The following is a 24,456-nucleotide window of genomic DNA, read 5'->3' on the forward strand; positions in this document are numbered from 1 at the left end:
TTCTTCAGATTGTCTTTGAAATAAAGAAGATATGTAATGGACAAACTTTTAACACTGGGAGAGCAAATACTGCAAATCAATGCACAAGTTATGCATCAGACTCTTGAAACAATTTAAAGACATTGTGTATAAAGACACTGTACAAAACATTCATCGGGGTGGAGTGTTGTGATGTAGGATTTTGCATATAACTTGATAAATGTTTTGTATGTCTTTATTTATAATTTAGGCAAACCAAGTGGTGAGAGGTATTCATGTTTGCCTTCCCCCATCCCCCTTTTTACGACTGTCTCTTTGTAATTTTATGACAGGATTTGGGGGGATGTGTCTTAAACCAGTTTGATCCCCCACACAAAGCCAGGTTAGCTTAATATATGGTCTTGGGGGGGTTGAGGTGTTAAATGTACTATTTCCCCCATTGGTCTGAGGTATGGCTGTTTGGAATTGGCTTGTCTCAGAGGCCTTCAAGTACCATGATGTCCTATTGGTTCTAGGAATTGGAGAGAACATCTATAAATGTACTTGCTCAACCACATTCTCTCTCTCTGACTGACCCACATATGATGATGAAGACAACACAATGAAGAGCACAGCTCAGCAGCCATATTGAACAGACATGTGGCTGAAAGCTGAGCACCAACGATGCCTTAACTAGAGACATTTTAAGTAACTACAAGTCTGTGTGCCACCTGAATTACACATCACCATTTTATCAGGTTGTATGGTTGCCAATATTCAAATGTACTTTGCATTTTGTTATTATTTATGAATATTATCAATAATACATTATTTTATGTGTAACTTAACTCCTGCTTGTCTTTTTACTACATCTAATTGCCTGAGGTTATAGATATAGAAGGGAAGGTGGGGATAAGTTATATACAGTGGTAAGTCTGTGAGATTAGGTATTCTAAGGCTACATATTAATAATACAATAGGGGACAGTAGAGCAATATATATATTACTCTACCAAGATAAAACAAAGGCTTAAGTGCCATCTTAAGTGAAAAATTAAAGAAAAAGTACTAAGTAATTGCAAAACAAAAACTAACTTAATCAGTTTTAATGCGAAAAGATGCTGACTAAAGAAGAGGAGCAGCGGGCCGCTAGAGTGGAGAAAAGAAGAGCAGCTCAGGAAACAGCAAGCCGATCAACCTCTGAGCAAACGAATGGTAAACAGAGACAGAGAAAGAGGATGAAAACTAGGAATGCTCAAGTCAAGTGTATTTACTGCACGTTATCGTGCAGTGCGCCATTACTGGTGATATAATAAGGGCTGGAGCTAGACTTTTAAGAATATGTCATTAATTAAACAATAATACAGTACAACATAATAGTATTACTGCATCCTTATACTATTACTTTTTAGTCATAGTTGGGATCCTGACATTATGAGTCTTTCTGAAGAGCAGATTACACAATTTAGGATGCCTGACAACACATAATTCTGGAATATTCTCCTTTTATCTATATGTGAAATGTTATTTGTTGTAATGGTGGGTTCAGAAAACAGACAGCAGTGGGAGTAAATTCCACACCATTAAGGCATTTTAAAATAAAACTAAAATCTCACAAAGTGAAGGGGAATTGGTTCCCACTGTTGCCTCGCAGCTCCAGGGCACAAAGTTTGAATACTAATACACTCGCAGCTTGATTCTCTTTCCTATGTCTGTATGTGTTTTCCTCCAACAACCAAAAACATTGATGATAAACTAAGTGAATACTCACTCCACACATGTAATACCATTCTAAGAAAAATGTCTATGCCCCTCGCTGAGGAGTGAAAATTAAACTTCTAGGGTGTCATGTTTACAGAACTGGTGACTGAACCGTGAACTGCCTCACCTGCTGAAGAAAATCAGCCATGGCCAGTACAGTCTAGCCTGTGTTTGATGTGGGCCCCTAGGTACTTGTAGCAGTGCACCACATCCACTCCCTGAATAGTGACCAGGCACAGAGACAGTTTGGTGCAGCAAAGGTAAATAACCAGTTTCCGGATTTGTTGATGTTAAGTTGAAGACAATCTGTTCACATGAAGAAACAAAACATCTCCACTTGATTCCTACTATGTCTCGTCCTTCTTGTCAGTACACTCCATTAGAGCAGCATCATTAGGAACTTTCTGCAAGTGACATGTCTTGGTGTTATATTTATAGTTTGAGGTGTACAGGTTGAAAAGAAAATGACACAGTACTGGTTCTTGTGGTACTGTAGTGTCACTCGCATCCATATCAGAGACAAAGCCATTTAGCCTCACATACTGTGGTCTGCCCAACAGATAATCCATTATCCGAGATACCATAGGCTACACCTGCATATCTCTGAGTGCACGCCTGAATAGGGATGGCTGGATGGTATTGAAGGCAAAAAAAAAATCAAAACACATATTCCTCACAGTGCTGCCTGCTTTGTCCAAATGGGAATAAGCCCTGTGGAAGTGACAACCAAACAATAATAACACAAACTTGGTAACATAGCCAATTATTTTTCAGTGTCTACAAGGCTTTTTCATCAGGGTATGGCATGAAAGCCTGATTTACAAAGTTTTCCTGAAGAGCTTTTTCCTCATACCTTGTACATGCATTTCCTTTGCAGCATAACATTTCCAAGTTAAACTGGATGCCATCTATTTAAGCATAAAAAAATCAAGTATACCACATGGTTCCGCCTTTCACCATTACTGTTTAATACAGGTATTTAATACCTGTTTAATAAAAGTATTTGTGTCAGTGATATGCCAAAAGCAGAAGGAACCACATTATCTCAGTACACTGATGACACTGCAGTACAGTACAAATCCTAACAACCTTGGGTACTGTCCCAACAACTATCCATAGCTGACAGGTGAAAAATGAGTTCAGAGAAGGGCACAATTCTGATTAGCAGAACCCTCATTTGAAAAGATCACCATGTTCATTAAGGACATCCTATGGTGTAGATCAAGAAAAATATCATAACAGAGTAACAACAGGTCAATGTCTTACACAGAAAACACACTGAAACAAACATAATAAAGACAAAGAAAACCCTCAATCAAGTCTACTCATTACTTAACAGGAAAAGCACTCTGAGTGTAAAGAACAAATTAGTTCTGTACAGATGCACAATCAAATCTCAAATATGTTATGCTGCACCGGTGTTGAGCATGCAGCTAACAGTCACGTAGTATCTATACAAATTCTACTACTATTCTTGGATGTTCCCTGGTATATGCCAAATAACATTCAAAACTGCTAAAACTTGAGTAATCGTCCACAAGAAGATACCAAAACTATGGTAATAATAAATCACCCTGCAAAAGGCACAGAGGAATAAAGAGCTACCTTGAATGAATGATATTGTGGAAGGGCAATTTGTCACCATACAAACCTATCCAGTCTTTGACATTATAATACAAGTAGCACCATAAATTAGACTAAAGTCACAGGGATGAAAGTGAGAAAGGTACATGAGCGGAAGGTTTCAGTCTGGGAATTTGAAGAGAAACGACTCTAGCATGAGAAGAACATGCAAACTTCACACTGACAATGGCCTGACTAAGATTTGAGCACGGATCACTGTTCCCGAGGCAGCAGTACAAACTGCTTCTCCAACATAACCGCTCCGTGAATATCATAGTTGCATAATTTGACATGAAACAAAACTACATCTTCAGTTCCGAAAAATAATTTACTTTAATATTTGTAATTTTATTTCTTACAATATGCATTTCTATGTTGTGTCGTTTACTCTTTCGTGATAACTTTGCATGGTAATGCTGTGAGGTTATGCGGCATTCGTAACGCCAATAAATGAATGAAAATGAATATCAAACGCCGCGAGTCAACTCCACCTACCCGGGCCGCCCATTTGAGTCAGCTCCACCTACTCGAATTGAGTCTCGCGCGGGAGAAAACTGAAGCTCACGCTGACGTAGAGACCGGCTCTGTCTACTGCGCAAGCCTTGCTACACGTGGGCGGAGCTTGTGTTTATTAGCGCAAAATTACAAAACACTCTCTAAGAGCAGAGCGGCAGCAACAAGACTGTTTATGAAGAAAGTATGATTTGTGCATGAAGATGAGGAGCGAATGCTGAACGTGTAATTTGACAAGACGTAAGGTACAAAAAAGCCTCAAAGCTTGCGAAATTAACGTATTGCGTGAATACAGTAGACTCACGGCCCTTCTTTAACACCATCCTCGACAGCCCTGAATTGAATGCTCGAGTGTCTGCTGCATTTTCAGCACGCTGCAATGCCTTTGAATTATGCAAAATAGACGCGTTGTTTTTCTGTCTCTCTTGTATTTATGTTTAAAGTATTCGCTGTAACTTTATTGTAAAGGTTGTGCAACCACTGATTGATAACTGTAGAAATGGCGGGTTCCTTCAAGAAAGAAAAAAGTTATCGTTCCATATTGGAGGATTCAGAATGTGATTTGTTACATTTTTCCCCTTTCAAAGCGAAAAAGGCGCCATCGAAGGCGCACGGTTTGGGAAATATTTTACATCTAAAATGCAGTTATTATGCGAAGTGTCTCAGTGACGGGAAATGAGCAGTCACTCATTTTCGTGCTACACGTTATTGCTACTGCTTTTAAAATTGTCAGATATCCTAAGAAGAACGTCTGATCTGTGTTGTGTACTTAGTAGGAGAGTACAAAGATTGTACCTCATTGGATATCAAAGGTGTAAGAAAATGTGCACGTTTTTAGAACATTATTTCCTTTATTTGTTGTGTTTCTTTTCTTTATTTTAGAATGCCTGCCCTGCCACAAAACAATCTCCAGAAACAACTGGAGCTGTATTCGGCCAAAAATGTGCAGAACAAACTGTCATTATCAAAGTCTAAGCCGGGGTAAGATGATGTTAGCAGTTGTAATTATATGAAAACAAAACGATGCACTTGGAACATACATAAATTAGATTATGATAGTTTGCTTTATGTGTTCCTTGAATGCCTTAGTAAGTCACTTGTTAAAGCTTATAAGTCCATGAATATTACAAAGAAGTCTGGTGTTTCATTTATTTATGTAAACAATATTCATGCTGTGTTCATATGTATTGGTGTACCTTACAACCATTTAGGTTTTGTAGTTTATAATGCATGTGAAACAATCTGGTGCTGGGTTTGTTTTTGTTAAAGCTTAATTTTTATGGTTGAAATGTCTTTACACAATACAGTATTTCAAAATATTGTATTTTAAATATTTTACTTTCATAATTTTTATTCATGTACAGTATGTTTTGCTCTTTATATTTAAATGACCATTATACAGTGCTGGTTTTCTGCAGTCATGTTGGCAAGTATACTTGTATGGCCTTTATTTGTTTAATCAAATCCATTTGTTAACACCGTGGTCTGTGTGATTCCCAGGTTTTTTGCTTTCTTCTTGTTTTCTTTCATCTTTTCATCACTGTGTAAACTCTGAAGTTTTCATTTAAATCCTGGAGTCTCCTTTGAGGTTCACCACAGATTTTATTTTTTTTAAACACTCCTGATGATTTTAAACTGCATGAAATTTATCACATTGATTTTGGTTACGGAGTGAAATGTAGAAAACGTATTTTCAGCTAACCATTTAAGATTGTTTATTTGCCTTTTGTTTTCTTTGATAGGAGTTTCACTTTTAAAAAGACCAGCAGCTTAGTTAACTCTGACGTTGCCCTGCCCTCCAAGGTAACTAGCAATGTTTTATCAAACAGGACTGTCAATATTTTTCAGAACTGTAATATAGCTAAACCTTTGGCCTGTTTAACTAAGCCTAAAGGACAAGAAACAAAAAAAAACAGTTTTTTTGAATTGGAAAGAAATTCATACCGACAGACTTCTACTCCTGTGTTACAAATACAAGCTGCAAACAGGGCAAAGCACACATCTCCAACTACAAAAGCTGTGCCTGCAATATGCAAATCAAGCATAGAGCACAAACGTGTAGACGCTCAGAGGAAAAAGGAATTTGATCATTCCATTGATAAAAGTGCTGATGACTGGGATGATTTTGAAGATTTCACTACATCGTTCAAGGAAAAGAGTATTTCACCAAACTGCACACATGATTCCGGATCAAAATGCAGAACACCAAATAAGGAAGTGGAGAAAAATGGAGCAGTAAATAAAGAGAGCAATGGAAGTAAATGGTGTGGCAAAGAAGAGTTCATGAGAAATGCTAAGTCTGAAAGTGATATTGGATCTTTAGACAGTTCCTTGCCTGCTTTCAGTTCAAGTGCTTTAAATGTTGATGCACGATCAATAAAAACAGACCTAGAGAAGACTGAATCACTACTACATATTAAGAAAATTCAGTCTAATCCAGATGCACATGTTGTTATCATCAGTGAAGACGAGAGCAATGAACCTACATGTATCAATGACAAAGAAGGTTAGTCTTCCCAACATTTTGTTTATAATCGTGTTTTTTGGCTGCCAGTCACAAGTGGAACTTTAATGCAGTAATGCAAATAAGTCAAAAATGTTAACACCCACCAAATAAAATTACTTCAATGTTTATGTAGCACTTTTAATAGACATAATCTGTATGTTTTAATTAAAAGAATGTACAAATTAAGTTAGAAACTTTTATGGACCACATCTTGCCTTTGTGATTTTGTTGGAGATAAAACAGTTCAGTTAAGTGTTTCGAGTTGGATTTTATTAGTGCGAGAATGATGGCTTCCTGAATCCTCCTTAATTAGCCCAATACCATTTGTTAACTGCAAATAGTCTGCATTTGTGTCTTCAGCTGGTAGGTACCAGCCACCAATTTCTAGTTTAATAAGACTTCATTTTGAGCACTTTCAGTTGTCACATTTTTAAGATTGTAACAAATTGTACTGGTCTTTTTGTTTAAAGTTAGATGAGTACCATTTGTAATATCTACATAGCTTACCTACACAAGTAATTGTTAAGCCCAGCTTTTTACAGAGATCTACTTCCATTATAATTCCAGTTTTCAAGACTCATCCTCACAGAAAGATAGTGAAAATTCATTTTCAGTTAGATTTTTTTTTTTTGTTTTACACATTTTATTGTTGCTCTTCTAAAACACACCATACATTTTCCTCTGCTTAAAAGTTGTCTAAAAAGTATGCTGTCTAAGTGATATAGCTCTTTTTGCTGTTGGCTTTTGATCAGTATATCTTATATATAAACGTCTACGCATGGAAGTGTGTGTGTGTCTGTCCGTCTCAGAAGTGAGAGGTGGAGTCGGAGTAAGGGCTCTACCTCCTAGGATATACAAGCAAGGCCAGCACGTCGGCAAAACGTAACCTCTAAAGAAAGAGTCACTCGCTTAGCTGCTAATACAGAAGGAAGGTGAGCAAATTGGCAAAACGGTATCCCATTTCCATTTTACTCCCGCCGCTAATACACAAGCAAGGCCAGCATGAAACCTCCGAACAAAACCTCCAAAGAAAGACAGTCACTTAACATCTAATGCACAAATGATGCAAGCATGTCGGCAAAATGAAACCTCCTAAGAGAGAGATGCCCAGAGTAATTCCTTTCAATTTCCTGACATCTCTACATTTCATTTTTTGACAATTTCAATAGTTTCTCGGACCCCGTGCTTTTTACACCACAGGCTTAAACAGCTAGTTTCGTATAAAAATATTAAGGGTGTTTTGTGGAATTGTGTGCACACTGGATTTTTAAAATAGCTTTACACCTTTGGGAAGAGACTTATCATCTACTCTTGCAAAATGTATCAAATATCTGTTATTATTTGTATAGTGCTTTTTGTATGTATTCTGGAAAATTTCCTTGAAACTTCAAATAATTAGTTATATTTTTTCAGATCCGTGCAAGCCATGGAGTCCACTGGTTATGTCATATTGTGCAAGTGAAGAAAACCAAGGTGGGGAGAAGGTAGATGAGGAGGATGAAGATGTTGATTTTATTCCACCTTCTCCACAGTATGAAACTGTCTCTACACCATCATTTTTGAGGAAGCCAAGGTAGTCTGATAGTTACAAATATTGAAAGTTTCAAATAATAAATGTCTTAATGTTTTTCATATTGTAGCATTTACAGTATATCTATCTGTTTTACTGATCTGGAATTAATACTATCTATGAACCATGGTTTATGCTAAATGTGATGGCTATGCCAGTTAAAAAAAATAATTTTTGTAATTATGTGCACAAATGTTAGTTATCATGTCTGGACACATAGACATTACATACATATAAAACTAAATATTACCATTGAAAAACTATGTAACTTTTTTATTGTACAGCTGGAGGAGCAGTGCAGACAGAATGCGTGGCAGGCTGATTGAAGTAGACTGCAGAGGGTTTGCTAGCCAGTCCTTCTGCAAGATACTTCCTTAGCATCTGTTGCACCAACAAACAAAGGGCCATAAGTATAGTTATGGAGGCTGGTGAAGTAGTGGCTGTTGATAAGGAGGAGAGAGCAATGGGGTAGAGTGCAACCTGGGCACAAGTTGGGGCTTGATCTACCCTGACTGGGTCACTTGGACGAAGGAGTCAGATGTTGGGAGATGTGACCATAAGAATATCACTGAAGATGGTTCAAGAAAAGTATTAATTATGCCCTGAGGGTTGCCTTTGGCTTCAGTATATTTCTGAGCTTGGATGTTGTCTTTCATGATTTCTGCCATCTGTTTTTAGCACTTCTAAATGTATTATTTGTTTTACACATGTCGTTATCAATTTTGCTCTATGTTCTATTTGGATTGAATTAGACTGAACATAGATGGATGGAGGTTTATACATTTTTATGGCTGGAAATGTTTTTTTTTTTTGTGCCCATACTGTTTTTTTTACCATACATTTCTGGCAATGCAAAAGAGAAAAGTAATATATAACATTGCAAGAGTGTAAATAGGTAGATGCAAAATTCTTCCCTGCTATAACTACATACTGAGCTATTCATGTTCTGAAGGTGAACTGCAGAGTAAGTTTATTCATGACTGCTTGGAGTCTGTTGTCAGTATTGTCAAAGTTTAGAGTGAGTATAGCATGCTATGTACAGCCAGAGTACTTTTGGAATAGATTGATGTCAACAGGAATAGATTTTTATGGGTAGAAATAGGTGACATAGGAGCACAGAGTGAGATCTGAAAGCAAGTCTGCTTTTCCAAAACACCTCTTGTCAAAAGGGAAGTAAAGTGTAAACATAGCCTAGAGTTCTCTCCATTGTAAAACCGTGAATAATCTACTACTTTATTCCAGTGTATATATAGGAATATGGTTAAAAAAAATTAAAGATTTATCCATTTAAGCAATATGCACAAGTAAATTTGAGCATACTTACTTAAATGCACACTTTAGTATTCTTTATCTAATTTGGGTTATGTTAGATTCGGCTTCTGGAAGGCTACAGTGGCTACAAGGTTTTGTTCCAGCCGCTTTCTTAATTCTTTATAAATTACTGCAGCCAATGGAATATTTTCTTGCCTTAATTTTAATTGAGTTGTTTTTTATAACCCAGAATTCACAGTTGTTTTCCCCACAGCACCATGCCAACTTGCAATTAGAAGCCAAACAATGGCTGCATTTACATGCTCTTGGACAGATGTTAAATCAGAGTTGTCAAATTAGAAGCTCAACATGAGTGCAACTACCAACACTGAAGTCAAATCAGACTTTTTGGGCCAAACAAAGCTGCTCAAATTGTCCAAGTTGTGACATAATGCTAAACTTTCACCTTATCTAATTATTTAAAATAAATCCTATAATCTGCTCAGACCATTTTTTTTATCAAATTGATGATGGAGTGGAGTTTTGCTCTTTATTTCAACAAAAAATATGTTTATATTTAGTTGCTGTTTTTTTTTCTTCTCTTCTTTATTGATAAAGTCCTAGGGGCCATCTGGGCTATGCCTTTTTGTTCTACCCAGTTTCACAATTTGACTCATTTTAATTCTAATCGATCTTATTGTTTAGTGTTTTTTTTTTTTTTTTAATTCTTCTTCTGCATTCAGAAAAGAGCAGTAGTGTGACAAGGCCATTTTCACCACTGTGTGGCATCTCCCCTTCTTCTTACAACACTCAACAGATGTCTGGGGACCGAGGAGACCAGTTTCTCAAGTTTAGAAATAAGAATGCTCTCCCATTCTTGTCTAATACAGGCCTCTAACTGTTCAATCGTCTTGGGCCTTTTTTGTCGCACCTTCCTCTTTATGATGCGCCAAATGTTCTCTATAGGTGAAAGATCTGGACTGCAGACTGGCCATTTCAGTACCCGGATCCTTCTCCTACACAGCCATGATGTTTTGATTGATGCAGAATGTGGTCTGACTTTATCTTGTTGAAAAATTCAGGGTCTTCCCTGAAAGAGATGACGTCTAGATGGGAGCATATGTTGTTCTAGAACCTGAATATATTTTTCTGCATTGATGGTGCCTTTCCAGACATGCAAGCTGCCCATGCCACACAAACTCATGCAACCCCATACCATCAGAGATGCAGGCTTCTGAACTGAGCGTTGATAACAACTTGAGTTGTCCTTGTCCTCTTTGGTCCGGATGACATGGCATCCCAGATTTCCAAAAAGAACTTCGAATCGTGACTCGTCTGACCACAGAACAGTCTTCAATTTTGCCACACTCCATTTTAAATGATCCCTGGCCCAGTGACAATGCCTGAGCTTGTGAATCTTGCTTAGAAATGGCTTCTTCTTTGCACTGTAGAGTTTCAGCTGGCAACGGCGGATGGCACGGTGGATTGTGTTCACTGACAATGGTTTCTGGAAGTATTCCTGAGCCCATTCTGTGATTTCCTTTACAGTAGCATTCTTGTTTGTGGTGCAGTGTCGTTTAAGGGCCTGGAGATCATGGGCATCCAGTATGGTTTTACGGCTTTGACCCTTACGCACAGAGATTGTTCCAGATTCTCTGAATCTTCGGATGATGTTATGCACAGTTGATGATGATAGATGCAAAGTCTTTGCAATTTTTCGCTGGGTAACACCTTTCTGATATTGCTTCACTATCTTTCTGCGCAACATTGTGGGAATTGGTGATCCTCTACCCATCTTGGCTTCTGAGAGACACAGCCACTCTGAGAAGCTCTTTTATACCCAATCATGTTGCCAATTGACCTAATTAGTGTTTATTGGTCTTCCAGCTCTTCGTTATGCTCAAATTTACTTTTTCCAGCCTCTTATTGCTACTTGTCCCAACTTTTTTTGGGATTTGTTGACTCCGTGAAATTTTGAATCAACATATTTTTCCTTTAAAATGATACATTTACTTGGATTAAAGCGTTTGATCTGTCATCTACATTCTATTACAAATAAAATATTGACATTTGCCATCTCCACATCATTGCATTCAGTTTTTATTCACAATTTGTTTAGTGTCCCAACTTTTTTGAAATCCGTTTTGTGTGTGTGTATGTATATATATATATATATATATATATATATATATATATATATATATATATATATATAGTGATAAAGGCGCTATATAGATCCTGACCCGGCATAGACTACGCAGAGGCACGTGTTCACACTCAATACTTTTTTTTATTTTCTTTCTTCAGCCGTGGGCACATGTCTTCCCCGTGTCCCACCGGCCCAACACAGTCTCAAGCACAAAACACACAAAAACCACACTTTCCTGCTCCACCACTCCTCCCAGGCAACCTCGTCCTCTTCCTCCCGATTCTGGCCTCGAGTGGAGGTGGCTGGCCCTTTTTATATCCCACCCGGAAGAGTTCCAGCTGGTTGACCAGCTGGTCCTAATTGCCCTTCCGGGTGGGGCTGAGAATTCAAGCAGCCAGGCTGCGGGGTCCCTACAGCTCCCCCTAGCGGCCACCCGAGCCCCCAACCAGGCTGCGGAGGACTCCATCTCCCATGGAGCCCTGCGGGTGGTTGGGGAATCACCGTCCGCCATGGAGGCTGCCACCAAGCGTCCCGGGGGGAGGTACTGAAGTGTCCATGGTGGCTCCCCCGGAATATACACAACAGGGGCGTCCTGGCCGGGCTTGGGACCCAGCTGTCCATCACAATATATATAAAATATACACATTTGCCGGCTGCACATCAATGATGCGAATTTCCCGTTCCATCACATACCCATGATACTCTAATGGATTGAGATCTGTTGACAGTGGAGGCCATTTGAGTACAGTGAACTCATTGTCATGTTCAAGAAACCAGTTTGAGATGATTTGGGCTTTGTGACATGGCATATCGTGCTTGAAGTAGCCATCAGAAGATGGGTATACTGTGAGCATAAAAGGATAGACATGGTCAGCAACAATACTCTGGTAGGCTATGGGATTTAAACTATGCTTAGCTGGTACTAAGGGGCCCAAAGTGTGCCACGAAATTTCCCCCACACCCCCTATACCACCACTACCAGCCTGAACCGTTGATACAAGTGTGGTCTCCTGCTGTATTAGTCATTCTGCTTCATGTTTCGACATGTTGTGTGTTCAGTTCTCTTCTACATACTTCAGTTCTAAGTTTTTGAGTTACTGTTGCCTTTGTCAGCTTGAACCAGTCCGGCCATTCTCCTCTGAACTGTGGAATCAACAAGGCATTTTTGCTCAGAGAATTGCTGCACGCTGATATATTTCCCTTTTTGTTCCATTCTCTTTAAACTAGAGATGGTTGTGTGTGGAAATCCCAGTAGATCAGCAGATTCTGAAATACTTTGAACAGCCCATCTGACTCCAACAACCATACCATGTTCAAAGTCACTTAAATCATCTTTCTTCCCCATTCTGATAGTCAGTTTGAACTTCAGCAGGTCATCTTGACAATGTCTACATGCCTAAGTGCATTGAGTTGCTGCCATGTGATTGGCTGTTTAGATATTTGCATTAACAAGCAGTGTGTGTAATATACACATACTGTACATGTTTTATGATTTGTGACATTTGTATTGTATGTGTGATTTTTATATCTGTAATAGTCATGTGGGTATTCATTTTAGAACATTCACTATAATAGTAAGTACTGTATTTCCAGCTGGCCAACTAATACTTTGTGTCCAAATAGTCCTTTAGTTCTTCTTTCTCAATAGTATAGTATAGAATGGTACAATGTAGCACTGGTTCCATTGAATAAACTTGTAAGAGGCATTTGAAATTCTGAGGAACATGAACACGGTGATATTTCTGTGGAAATAGAGCAATTTTGACTATCCCTTTCATTCCCAAAAAAATGGCAAAGTAGTATATGGCTCTTTTGGCTATTAAAATTTGACATAAATTCACTGACAGTTTTATTTTGTATTCGATTATCCCATTACTGACCTCTGCCGAAAAATGTAATGAGATTATATATTTAATTTTGAATCTGTTAAGGTTATTAAAAGATTACCATTACTACGTGTTTATAAATGTTAAAGCAATATGAACACACTATATGTGGAATATCCACAAGTATTGAAATTTGGAAGCTCAGTTCACTTGCTAAAGGAAAATACAAAAGAAAAAAATGAAAATAAAATGTCTAGTAATGCAATTTATCCCCTTTAACTAATGCACAAACATTGAATTATTCACATAAAGAAAAACTAAGAAGGCTACTGGTTTTATTCCCACTTATAGCATGTCCGTACAGAGCAGAGGCCATATAAAATGTACAGATAAGGACTTACAATTCAGAGGTATATTGCTTTTTTTGATTTAGTGGTTAGTGTAGTTATCTCAACACAGACAAAGCCTAAGTATTTACAGAGCCCAGAACTGACCTGGTGCTTTGTCTACTTATACACTGTGCAGTGGAACTTTGCTCAGCAGACATTTGTTTTGCAAGACGGAGTGTTGCAAGCACAGTACATACCTGGATGACCAATTCCAATACAAAAGACCTAACAACACATATTCTAAAAATTTCTTTTTTAGCTGTCCGTGCAGCCAAAAATGTGTTTTTTCTACATTTATTGCAGAGCAAAACTTCTCATTCACAGTAATCTCTGTTCTCCATAATTAACATTAGATGAAAGATTTTTCTCGGCCATCACTCCAAACCACATTTTATAAGCAACGTTTGAAAAATATTTTTGGGTGTAGCATTCCTTTTAGTTATTGTGTTAGTTACATATTCATTTGTCACAGCAAAAGAAAACATTTAAAATATGATCATTTAATGTGCTCTTTGACATTGTTCACACTATATATTCATGTTATTTATATATCCAAATACACTAGTTTTGCACAAATTGTTTTTTTTTTTTTAGCGTTGCTTAAGTTATTTCAGCCTAAAACTGGCGTCAGGGTGAGAATGTTTTCTTGCAGTAATGCCTGAAAAGAGCATTTGATTGGGGTAGTAAAAAAAAATAAATGATGGTAAACCCAGAGAGGAAATTTCAAAAAACTTGACGATTGTCTCTACACTATATGAAAACTTCCCACATGTGACGTGCCAGCTTTGTTGGGTTTGCATGAATTTCTGGTCAGGCTTTTGGGAGATTATTGTTGGTTGGCAAAACAAGTAATTGAATATAAGGTGTAGTTGTTCATGAAAATGAAATGCAGAATGAACATAATGTCTGCAGACCTTTTTTTATACAGTTGGAAGTGGTAAAACATTAATGTCTCCCCACAAATTTGGGTTTTTATCCCACTGAAAGCTCTCACTGTGTAACACATTAAACCTGTAAACCTGTGTGTTTTGCGGGGGTTTTTTTCTGTCTCTTTTCTACCTGTTTATCCAATACCACATGAAAGCAGCATTTGACACTTACAATATAGTACAACAGGCACAGAGCAGCTTTTTGTGCTCTCCTGTTTGCATCAGCATTGCAAGAAGCATCAATTTACTGTATTACCACCATAACTGCGGCTGCTTCATATATGCCAGATTATGCATGTAACCAAGAAATTTTTATACCCAAATTTATTGCAGAGCATGATCTGTCATTCACAATTATGCAGCCACTCACTGACTTGTATAAACAACACTCAGAGGACCAAAATGTAACTTCAGTTTTGGCTGTTTTATGTCTGCTGCATGATTTTTTTTTTCCTCTTTTGTAATCCTTAAAGAGTGAGGAAATAAAGACTGCATTTCACTTCTTTAAGGACATAAATGTTCCATTCTTTTGTAGTTAATGTTATTATTTAATTTAATTATTCTATGACTGTCAACAATCTGTGTTGTATTTCTTTTTTATACTGTACTGAATACTAACTCAATCTAGTCAGAATAAGAGGAAAAAAGGCCAACTGTGCAAGTGGAATGACATCAAAATCTGCAGTTTAAGAAACGGATGATGTGCAGGTCCTCAGTAGTGTTAAGCTGCATATCTCTGAGTTTGTTTGTGTTCTTGTGTGTGGTTATATAATGAATTTGAGGTTCACATTATGGATTACAGATATTTTTGAGAGTGCTTGTTAATCGTTTTTGGTCAAAGTTTTTTTTTTTTTTTTACCATTAGACAATTTGCTTTCTGATATTTATGTCTCTTGGTCAAAATTCATTATTTTTGACACATTTAAAGACCAATTTCTATGCTTGGGTAATATCTGGCTTTGAAGCAGGCTGTATAGTGGTGAAGCCCCACAGTAGAACTATTAACAATATGTATTATTTCATCAGCCTATAATATTCACAAAAAATAAGTGTATGACATAGCAACATTATAAAGCCCATTATAAGATAGTGTCCAGTCATTTATTTTCAGGAGTTGACTCATGACAATATCAGATAAACAAGTTTATAAATATTTTCTCAGCTAGTAAATAATTATTTGTTTGGAATGTTTTAGTAAAACTATTCTAAAAAAAGTCCAGCCTTGATTTAATTCTTAGACTTGTAGTTTAAAAAAAAAAACAATAAAATCATTTACAAAGAAAATACCATGACATTTTTTGTTCCAAATATTTAAGGTTATCATAATACATCTGACAATGCAAAATACACATTATTTTGGTATTTTTAATTTTAATCAGTCTTTGAAATACTTTTTTTCAGTAGCACTGGGAGTCCTATTTCTGGAGAGAAGAGCCATGTGTTAACAAATGATTCAACCACCCTAGTATCACCCAGGCTAAAAGTTGATGACATGGAATTTGCACAAAAAAAAGGTAAAATCCCTGGTGGTACTAAATTAAATCTGACCTATTTTCTAATTTAAAATTGAGATTGGTTTAAATACAGTGCATCCGGAAAGTATTCACAGCGCTTCACTTTTTCCACATGTTGTTATGTTACAGCCTTATTCTAAAATGGATTAAATTAACTTTTTTCCTCGGAATTCTACACACAACACCCCATAATGACAAAGTGAAAAAGTTTACTTGAGATTTTTGCAAATTTATTAAAAATAAAAAAATTGAGAAAGCACATGTACATAAGTATTCACAGCCTTTGCCATGAAGCTCAGAATTGAGCTCAGGTGCATCCTGTTTCCCCTGATCATCCTTGAGATGTTTCTGCAGCTTAATTGGAGTCCACTTGTCCAAGATATCAAAGGAGTGGCTTCAGGACAACTCTGTGAATGTCCTTGAGTGGCCCAGCCAGAGCCCAGACTTGAATCCGATTGAACATCTCTGGAGAGATCTTAAAATGGCTGTGCACCGACGCTTCCCATCCAACCTGATGGAGCTTGAGAGGTGCTGCAAAGAGGAATGGGCGAAACTGGCCAAGGATAGGTGTGCCAAGCTTGTGGCGTCATATTCAAAAAGACTTGAGGCTGTAATTGCTGCCAAAGGTGCATCGACAAAGTATTGAGCAAAGGCTGTGAATATTTCTGTACATGTGATTTCTCAGTTTTTTTATTGTTAATAAATTTGCAAAAACCTCAAGTAAGCTTTTTTTTCATGTTGTCATTATGGGGTGTTGTGTGTAGAATTCTGAGGAAAAAAATGAATTTAATCCATTTTGGACTAAAACTGTAACATATAACAAAATGTGGAAAAAGTGATGCGCTGTGAATACTTTCCAGATGCACTGTACTTGTGTTCTATTTTATTTTTCTTCTTTTACAAGATGAACTGTTCAGAACAATGGAAGACATTTGCAGATTGATGGACTCAGTCCCATTGCATGAGTTGAGAATGCTCTGCTGTGCTGACCAGCTTCTCATTCTTAGAGATCGTAGGTAAGTTTTATAGAAATATTATTCAGAACCTGTTACTGAGTTCAATTGGTGGACTCAGCTGTTTTATAAAACAATGTGGTGTTTACATTAGGACTGTAAGACACCCATGACAAGTTGTGGCTGATGAGGGCAATTATCAGCTAGTCGGATTTTGGCTTTTTTATGAAGGAAAGGCTGTTTCATTGGAAACTGTAAAATACATGAATATCATGAAATTCTTCTTTTTTTTTTTCTTTAATTTACAAGTTAAAAATAATTTTAAAAAAGTTTACTTTTTTAACATGAGGGTTTCATAAAACATTTAGACACATTTTTTAAAATGTTATTGGTTTAAAATTCTTCCGAAATAGCCATTTTCTTTAATAATCACAGGAGGTGAGGCAGAACAGCATTTTTAGCTGTTAATCTTCACAATAGAAGAGCAAAATAGTGTGTATCCTTACAGTTTCATTAGGGTCATTTACCACTTCCACAGTGGAAATCATGAATTGAGCTTCTGCTATCTTGTAAATTTTAGACTGTAACCACGCAATATCTTAATTTTGAGTTTCTGAAATAATTTGAAAAAATAATATGTTGAATTACAGGCAATAGCGCAGTCACAGAAATGATTTTGCATGTGTAGGAAAAGTGCAGCCTTCCCATCTTAACATGTACATGTTATACACAAATCCTTTATTGGCACATTTTAAATATAACCAGTAAGCATGTTCCCTTTCTAAAGACTTTAACAATCTGCATTTTGTCTTTTCTTAAAACGTCTTCAAAATATATTTGTTGGTTAAGCTTTTTTTATGAAATATATCACTTCTTGCTTCTATTTTATAGGCGAAGAATTGTTTCTGAATTGCCAGATATACAGTTAAACATGATGTCCAGGGATACTGTTTCACCAGTATGCAAGCTGGCTGGTACAAACCCTGGTACCAAATCTGGGAATATATCATTTTCCTCACATACTGCCCAGGGTATATCAACAATCAAAACAGATCAGCCTTCAACAAAAATGTTTTCTTTCAAGAAGCCATCTCCATCTGCTGCACATGGAGGCAGTTTTGTCAGTGATCCTGATCTGTGTGAAGCAAAAAATAATAAAAATCTGCTTAAGACTTCAGATATTTCATCGGTGCCATATGGCGTTTCACTTGCAGAATTCACTGTAAAAAATCATGAACAGAAGAGCATTCATCCAGCTAGTAAACAGTGCAAAGCATTTTCTTCTAATGTATCCATTATCAGTAATAAGTCATGCCTTGAAATGGAAGAGCAGGATTGCTGGTATTCTCCTAAAACACAGGCAGAGAAATACAGTTCCAGTTTGCAGAGTGAATTAAATATCAGTATATACGATACTGAAGATGCAGAATTTGCCAGTTTTAATAATGAGCATGATTTGTATTTTGACATTGATGATATAAATGAGGAAGACAGTGGAGAAAACTGTGACAACATAATAAATGCTACCACTAGCACAACTGGTTCGGATTCAGTCTTTAAGCCAATGAATGAAGCGATGCACAGTAGTTCATCCCTAAACAAAACCTCTGTTAAAACAATAGCTGACTGGTCACCTGAACTGTCACAACTTTCCTCTGCCACCAAATCAGTTGCTCCACCTATGACCAAGAAGCTTTCTCCAGGCAAGTTACTACCAATGTTGCATTGTGTCTCCTGCTAGTATATCTGTGGAATTTCTACAGAAATTCTTATGAATATAGGTGACAATTAAATGGAAAGTACCCACTGTTAAATGGCTTGTATTTGCTTTACTAGTTTGTAAATTTTTATTAGTTGCTGGATCTTAGAAATATTACTTTTTACCTATTTTAATAGTTCAGCTTTTCCTACTGAAGTGATATTTTAAGAATTCTAATTCTTGCAATGTATTAGCAGTTTCTTTATGAATACATTTTTTGTTGTTTGCTTTGTAGTGGCAGTATCAAAAAATCCTGTCCATGAAAAATTTAGAGGTTTTAATTTTCCCCACTCTAAGGAATTGATGAAGATTTTCCATAAGCGCTTTGGCCTGCATCAGTTCCGGACTAACCAACTTGAAGCTGTCAATGCCACACTCCTAAATGAGGATACTTTTGTATTAATGCCCACTGGTAAATAGTGTTTTTTTTTTTAAATGTATTTTTTTTTTATTTGGTGTGTATCATATTGATTTAAGCATGACACCATAATAATTGACCAGTCCTTCACGGAAAAGGTAAAAATGATGACATTGTAATGCATGTAGTTGCATATTCTGGAGTACCAGTTCTGACACTTTTTGCACCTTAGCCATACTGTATATTTAATTTGCACACAATTTAACTGTAAAAATATGTCTTGAGTTACACTTAAATTAGTTTTTGAGATTGACACAAACTAAAACACTTGTTGCTTTGGGTACCTTACAAAATTAAATAGAAGAGTTATGAAAAAGGTATTTCAGGCTTTACAAAAAAAGGTTAATAATTTTAAATAACACGCTAATAGAACTTGCTGGATCACTTACAAAGAGAACATGTTTTTGTAGAATAATTGCACTGCCTAACAGATGTTATGTACCTGTATATTCATATAACCTTGTTTCTTTGACAAATTGTGACAATCCTCATTCAAAGTTAAGGTGATACATATGTTTAATTTAAGTTCTGCTTTTAATAATGTATATAGTTTTATAGAGTGAAGAAAAAAAAAAAACTGAAAAAATATTTCACTTCTCTCACAGTAACAACACACTGCACTCAGTTTATGGTAACAATTATGTGCTTGTAACTGTTCCTTGTTTTAGTTAATACAGCAGCTACTTATTGTTCCAAACTACCTCTGCTGTAGTATGATGATTTGTAGATTAAGGACTCCATTTTGGTTTCTGGTGGCATATAGGTTATTTAGTGAGGCATTACTAAGTATTCAGTCCTACAGTATTTGATTTTTAACATCTTTTTTCGTTACAGAATGGCACACCTTAAATAAAGCAATGAAATTTAATTAAAAACCATACAACTTGTTCATCATAAGCATGTGTGTTGCGTTCAAACATCGCCTTTCTTGGATCCATGCAGTTTTCACCCTGTGACCTGAGCTAAATTACACTTTTTCTAAACTTTTTCACACCACAATTGTGCTGAATTTTTAAAGGTCACCAGTTTTTACTGCTGTACTAAACTAGTTTTTTTTTTTTTTAAATATATAAAGTTGTTCTTAAAGGTACTAAAATGAATATGTTTCATCTCCTACATCTCTTTTTCCCAAATCAATAATTTAAATTTATAAACCTTTTAAATTCTGTAAAATCTTAATAAAACTTAATCTGCCAACAGTGTTCTCCAGTGCAAAAATAGAAAATGTAATTTCCCAGTATCCTGCTAAACTGTATCATCATCCTAAAAACCATGTGTTTGCCACATACTAGAAAATATAAATTAGAGCTATAGATAATGAGAATATTTTTCACAACACCTGAAGCTGCAGAAAAATATGTCCTTAAATCCAACTTTTTAGAAAACTTCCTTATCTTTTTCTGTTTTTTTCTTTGCATCATATAAAATTCTCTAATTTCTTTAAACTTTCTAGTGTACTTGATGTAGTGCTATGTTTTTCTGTAATCTGGTTTGCGTGCCAATACTGTACTTGGCAGACATCAAGGTGTTTTTTTTTTTTTTTTGGTGAAGATATTTTGGCAAATAGTGGGCATTTGCAAACAAAGCACTTAATTGAAATAATTGTTTACAGGTGGAGGCAAAAGTCTTTGCTACCAGCTTCCTGCCTGTGTGTCACCTGGTGTCACTGTTGTAATCTCACCACTCAGGTCTTTGATTGTAGACCAAGTGCAGAAGTTGACCACACTGGATGTAAGTTTTGTAAAAATGTACAATTTTTTTCCTGATGATTTAAATTCATTAATATTTCTCATATATGGCAAAAACACTCTCAAAGTCACTTTTTAAAGTAATTGATTAGGTACCTTTTTATTTTACATTGAATTGGAATATAGAGTGCAGTGTACATGGTACTAGTGCACATTTCAGGTTACCTGGACATTTGTTCCCTTACCTTAGGTGTTCTAGTATGTAACACTCCATTGAACAGAATGTATATTTTGATGCTTGTAAAATGAATCTTTTGTTCTAAATTGTGGCCCATTTATCTATTAAGTATAAATCTGATAAGTTTTTTGTGTGTTTTTTCTTCTTATCTCGTACCGAAGATACCAGCTATAAGTTTAACTGGTGATAAAAGTGATACAGAATCTGCACGTATATATATGCAGCTATCTAAGAAGGAACCAATTATCAAATTGCTATACTGCACACCAGAGAAGGTATGTGTGATGTGCTCAGTTACTTAAGATATATGAGTTTCTTGTTTGTATTTATTTGTATTTTTTCCTGATGTGTAACATTTGTGTTTATATTTTTGGTATGCTTTGCTAGGTGTGTGCTAGCAACAAGCTTATAAGCACACTTCAGAATCTGTATGATCGAAATCTTCTCGCTCGAATTGTCATAGATGAAGCTCATTGTGTCAGTCAGGTTTGTATTTTTATTTTTAATCTATCTGCAGTTTATTTAGATGTAATACAAACTTTTACTAGCTTGATGTAGAATTGTCTTTAAGGAGTGGTTCTGGTTTAATCCCTCATAATACCCATGATACTGCTAGGGGACAAAAATCTATTTCTTGGATATATATCTGTTATTACCATCCTGTATTATCAGAATATTATTTTATAACCCAATCATACATTTGTATATGCATATTTATAAAGAACTAGCAGGTTGCAGTTAGTATTCATACTTTCAATTTTCATGGAATTCTAATGTCTAATCATACATTTTCTTTTCTTATTTCTTTATTCTGAATTTGATTATTTCTTTAATGATAGTAAAAATGGAAACATTCAGAAACTGTACCACTCCATAACTAAGCAAACTGGACAAACTGGCAGCATGATTATAGTAAAAGCATTACAAAGCTACATTCCTTTCTAAAATACATGTATTCCATATGCTGCGTTTGTAACAATCATGTACTGCTCATCATCCCAGAAATTAAAAAAACAATGTATGGTTTTAAAATATGAAATGAACATGATCTTGAGCATTGCAAGTAGCTGAGCTTGGGAATGTTTGTTTCTACTTCCTGTTAAAGGCTTTTCCTTAAAAGTCGGTGGTCAGGTCCTGGAGGAGTTCAGTTTCAACACAGAAGCATAGTGGATGTCTAACAATTCCCTGCCTTTCTTCAGTGTCATTTGCCATCTTTTTTTAAAATAACCTATTCTGGGAACACTTTGCAGAAATTGAACCTATGATATGTTGCTCTGGTGCTATGTCTGCTCCTGGAAACCCTTTATAATAGTAAATACACGTGTGCTGGTTTCTAATCAGTTTGGAGCATGTAAAGTATTTACACCGACTGAGAAATGTATTGGCCTTCATCTGTAAGATACCATCTCAGCTTTAACATAAAATGGAAATCAAAAGAGTTATTTTTCTGGTTAAGTGTTGAATTAAATACATAATTTTTACGTTGTTGTTAGTAAGTGCAAGTAATAATTGATTATGAAAGCAAATTATTTGCCTCTTGAGTATGTGTTAAGATTCTGTGTAATTAATGTTTTTCAGTGGGGCCATGATTTCCGTCCAGATTTTAAAAGACTCAAGGAACTGAGAGAGAAGTTTCCTAGAGTCCCAATAATGGCCCTCACAGCAACAGCCAACCCAAGGGTTCAGAAGGATATCCTTTGTCAACTAAAGATGTCAAAGCCTCTTGTGTAAGTTTATTTATTTTCTCCTCATTTCTTATATGAATTTAAACTTGTAAAGCATATTATTTTAAATTTTAAACCCTAAAGGTTGTCAAAGCCAGTAATTTTTTTTTTCATTGTATGTTAAACGCAGTTCACACTAATTGTAGTAGCAATACACAAAAGTGAAAATCTTTGATTCAATACGAAATACCTTTATGTCAAAAATGCCATATGGCAACTCTGCCATTTTTTCTGTTTTTGGATAAATATCTGCAGTAGACAAAAATTCAGAGCATCACTAAAATTTAGTGTTGATGCATTTCCTGTCAAGCTTGTTTTATGTTAATAAAACTAATATCCTGTTACTCAAACATATGCTTTTTGTAGGAAATTGGATGAAATCCTTGCAGTTTATAGCCAGAATCTTGATCTGTGCAGTGTGGTCCATGTTTGGTAAAGGACTGAAAGCTTTTGTTAATTTTGGTGTCTGAGCTAAATCGCTAATCTGCTCTCACTGCTCAAAAGAGAGCGAGTCTGTTGTTTCAGAATTCATTTTTACAGAGCTCATACATTCTGCAGTTGAGGTATTTGTTGTGAACCATATATGTACTGGTAATCAAAATAATTAAATATTGAAATATGGCATTTTATTTGTTTTTTTTACCTTTCCTCCTGTTGATGTGTGTTGGGAAAACCTCCTGACTGCCAGCACTCAGCTACTCGTGTGTGTGTGTGTATTTTTTTTAAATATGTGTGTGTCTGTTCTTTTGCCACATGAGCATACTTCAAGGTTTTCAGCCCTGATCATCAACCACTCACTGTTGGCAGTAGGTGTTCTTTTCAGCTAGTTATAAACCTATAATTGTTGCTATTAACTGAACCCATTTTGATTTTTTTCTGACAGTGTGTGTTTTAACCTCAAAACCTTTCAGTATTTTAGCCTTTGATTAGCTAATTCGTAGTGTATTGTCTTTCAGCCTTGTTTTCTCTTAATGTGTAAAAATGACTCTTGAGTGGAACCCTCAGCATTTCATTTTAACTGTTTTATTGATGTGTAGTTTTTCTGTATTTTAGTGATACTTTTAAACTAATATAAAGTAAAATAAATAAATCTTAAACGCTAAATCACAAACTAAAAAAAATCTTCATAATTTTGATTGTTTGTCTGATGCTCTTATGTTACAAATGAATCCTATCACATAATGTGCAATTCCGTACATAAAAAAAGAAATGAAAAATGTGATTTTATGTTTGTGTGTTAGTGTCTTAAAGGTAAAGTATTTCTGTATGGACTTGTATGTGATCTGCGTGTACTAAGTGAGCCTTACTACTTCAACAATTTCGCACAGAATGATGTGCAGTTCACCCTTGTTGATCAATAGATGCTGGATTTGGTCTGCCATGACTATACATTGGATTAAGTACATCTAACAATGTATATATGTTTAAAGAAGGTGAGGGGAGAGGATAGGCAAAATCAGTACCTTGGCCTGTGTCTACAGCATGAGTTAGTGAGAAAGAAGGTATAGCACTCAGCTACTTCAGTTTAAGCCAGGTGAATCCATTTTAATTATATATATGTGGCTGGGGAAACTGGGTATTCAGTGGATCATTGAATGTTGCTGTTCTGTCTTGTGAGTATTACTTCCTCTGACTTAACCTTTCAAGGGTTAGTTTTTTGGATTTCTTTGCTTCTTTGAAGCCAGAGG

At 36.0% G+C, this 24,456-nt stretch overlaps 1 protein-coding gene across 3 annotated transcripts in view; it reads left to right on the forward strand.

The window, feature by feature from the left end:
- Window positions 1-3,950: 3,950 nt before the first annotated feature.
- Window positions 3,951-24,456, forward strand: part of blm (BLM RecQ like helicase) — a 39,641-nt gene continuing 19,135 nt past the window's right edge. For 2 of the 3 annotated variants that reach the window (XM_039773103.1, XM_039773105.1), the window contains exons 1-12: window positions 3,951-4,099; window positions 4,737-4,835; window positions 5,597-6,360; window positions 7,774-7,933; window positions 15,876-15,988; window positions 16,893-17,004; window positions 17,833-18,644; window positions 18,936-19,112; window positions 20,731-20,849; window positions 21,206-21,319; window positions 21,432-21,530; window positions 22,623-22,771. In XM_039773103.1, coding sequence (XP_039629037.1) covers window positions 4,738-4,835; window positions 5,597-6,360; window positions 7,774-7,933; window positions 15,876-15,988; window positions 16,893-17,004; window positions 17,833-18,644; window positions 18,936-19,112; window positions 20,731-20,849; window positions 21,206-21,319; window positions 21,432-21,530; window positions 22,623-22,771 — 2,717 coding nt within the window. In that variant the 5' untranslated portion in view covers window positions 3,951-4,099; window position 4,737. The remainder of the gene's footprint in view (window positions 4,100-4,736; window positions 4,836-5,596; window positions 6,361-7,773; window positions 7,934-15,875; window positions 15,989-16,892; window positions 17,005-17,832; window positions 18,645-18,935; window positions 19,113-20,730; window positions 20,850-21,205; window positions 21,320-21,431; window positions 21,531-22,622; window positions 22,772-24,456) is intronic. The other variant, XM_039773104.1, reaches the window with a different exon arrangement.

This window comes from Polypterus senegalus, chromosome 12 (genome assembly GCF_016835505.1).
Source record: "Polypterus senegalus isolate Bchr_013 chromosome 12, ASM1683550v1, whole genome shotgun sequence".
NCBI lineage: Eukaryota > Metazoa > Chordata > Cladistia > Polypteriformes > Polypteridae > Polypterus > Polypterus senegalus.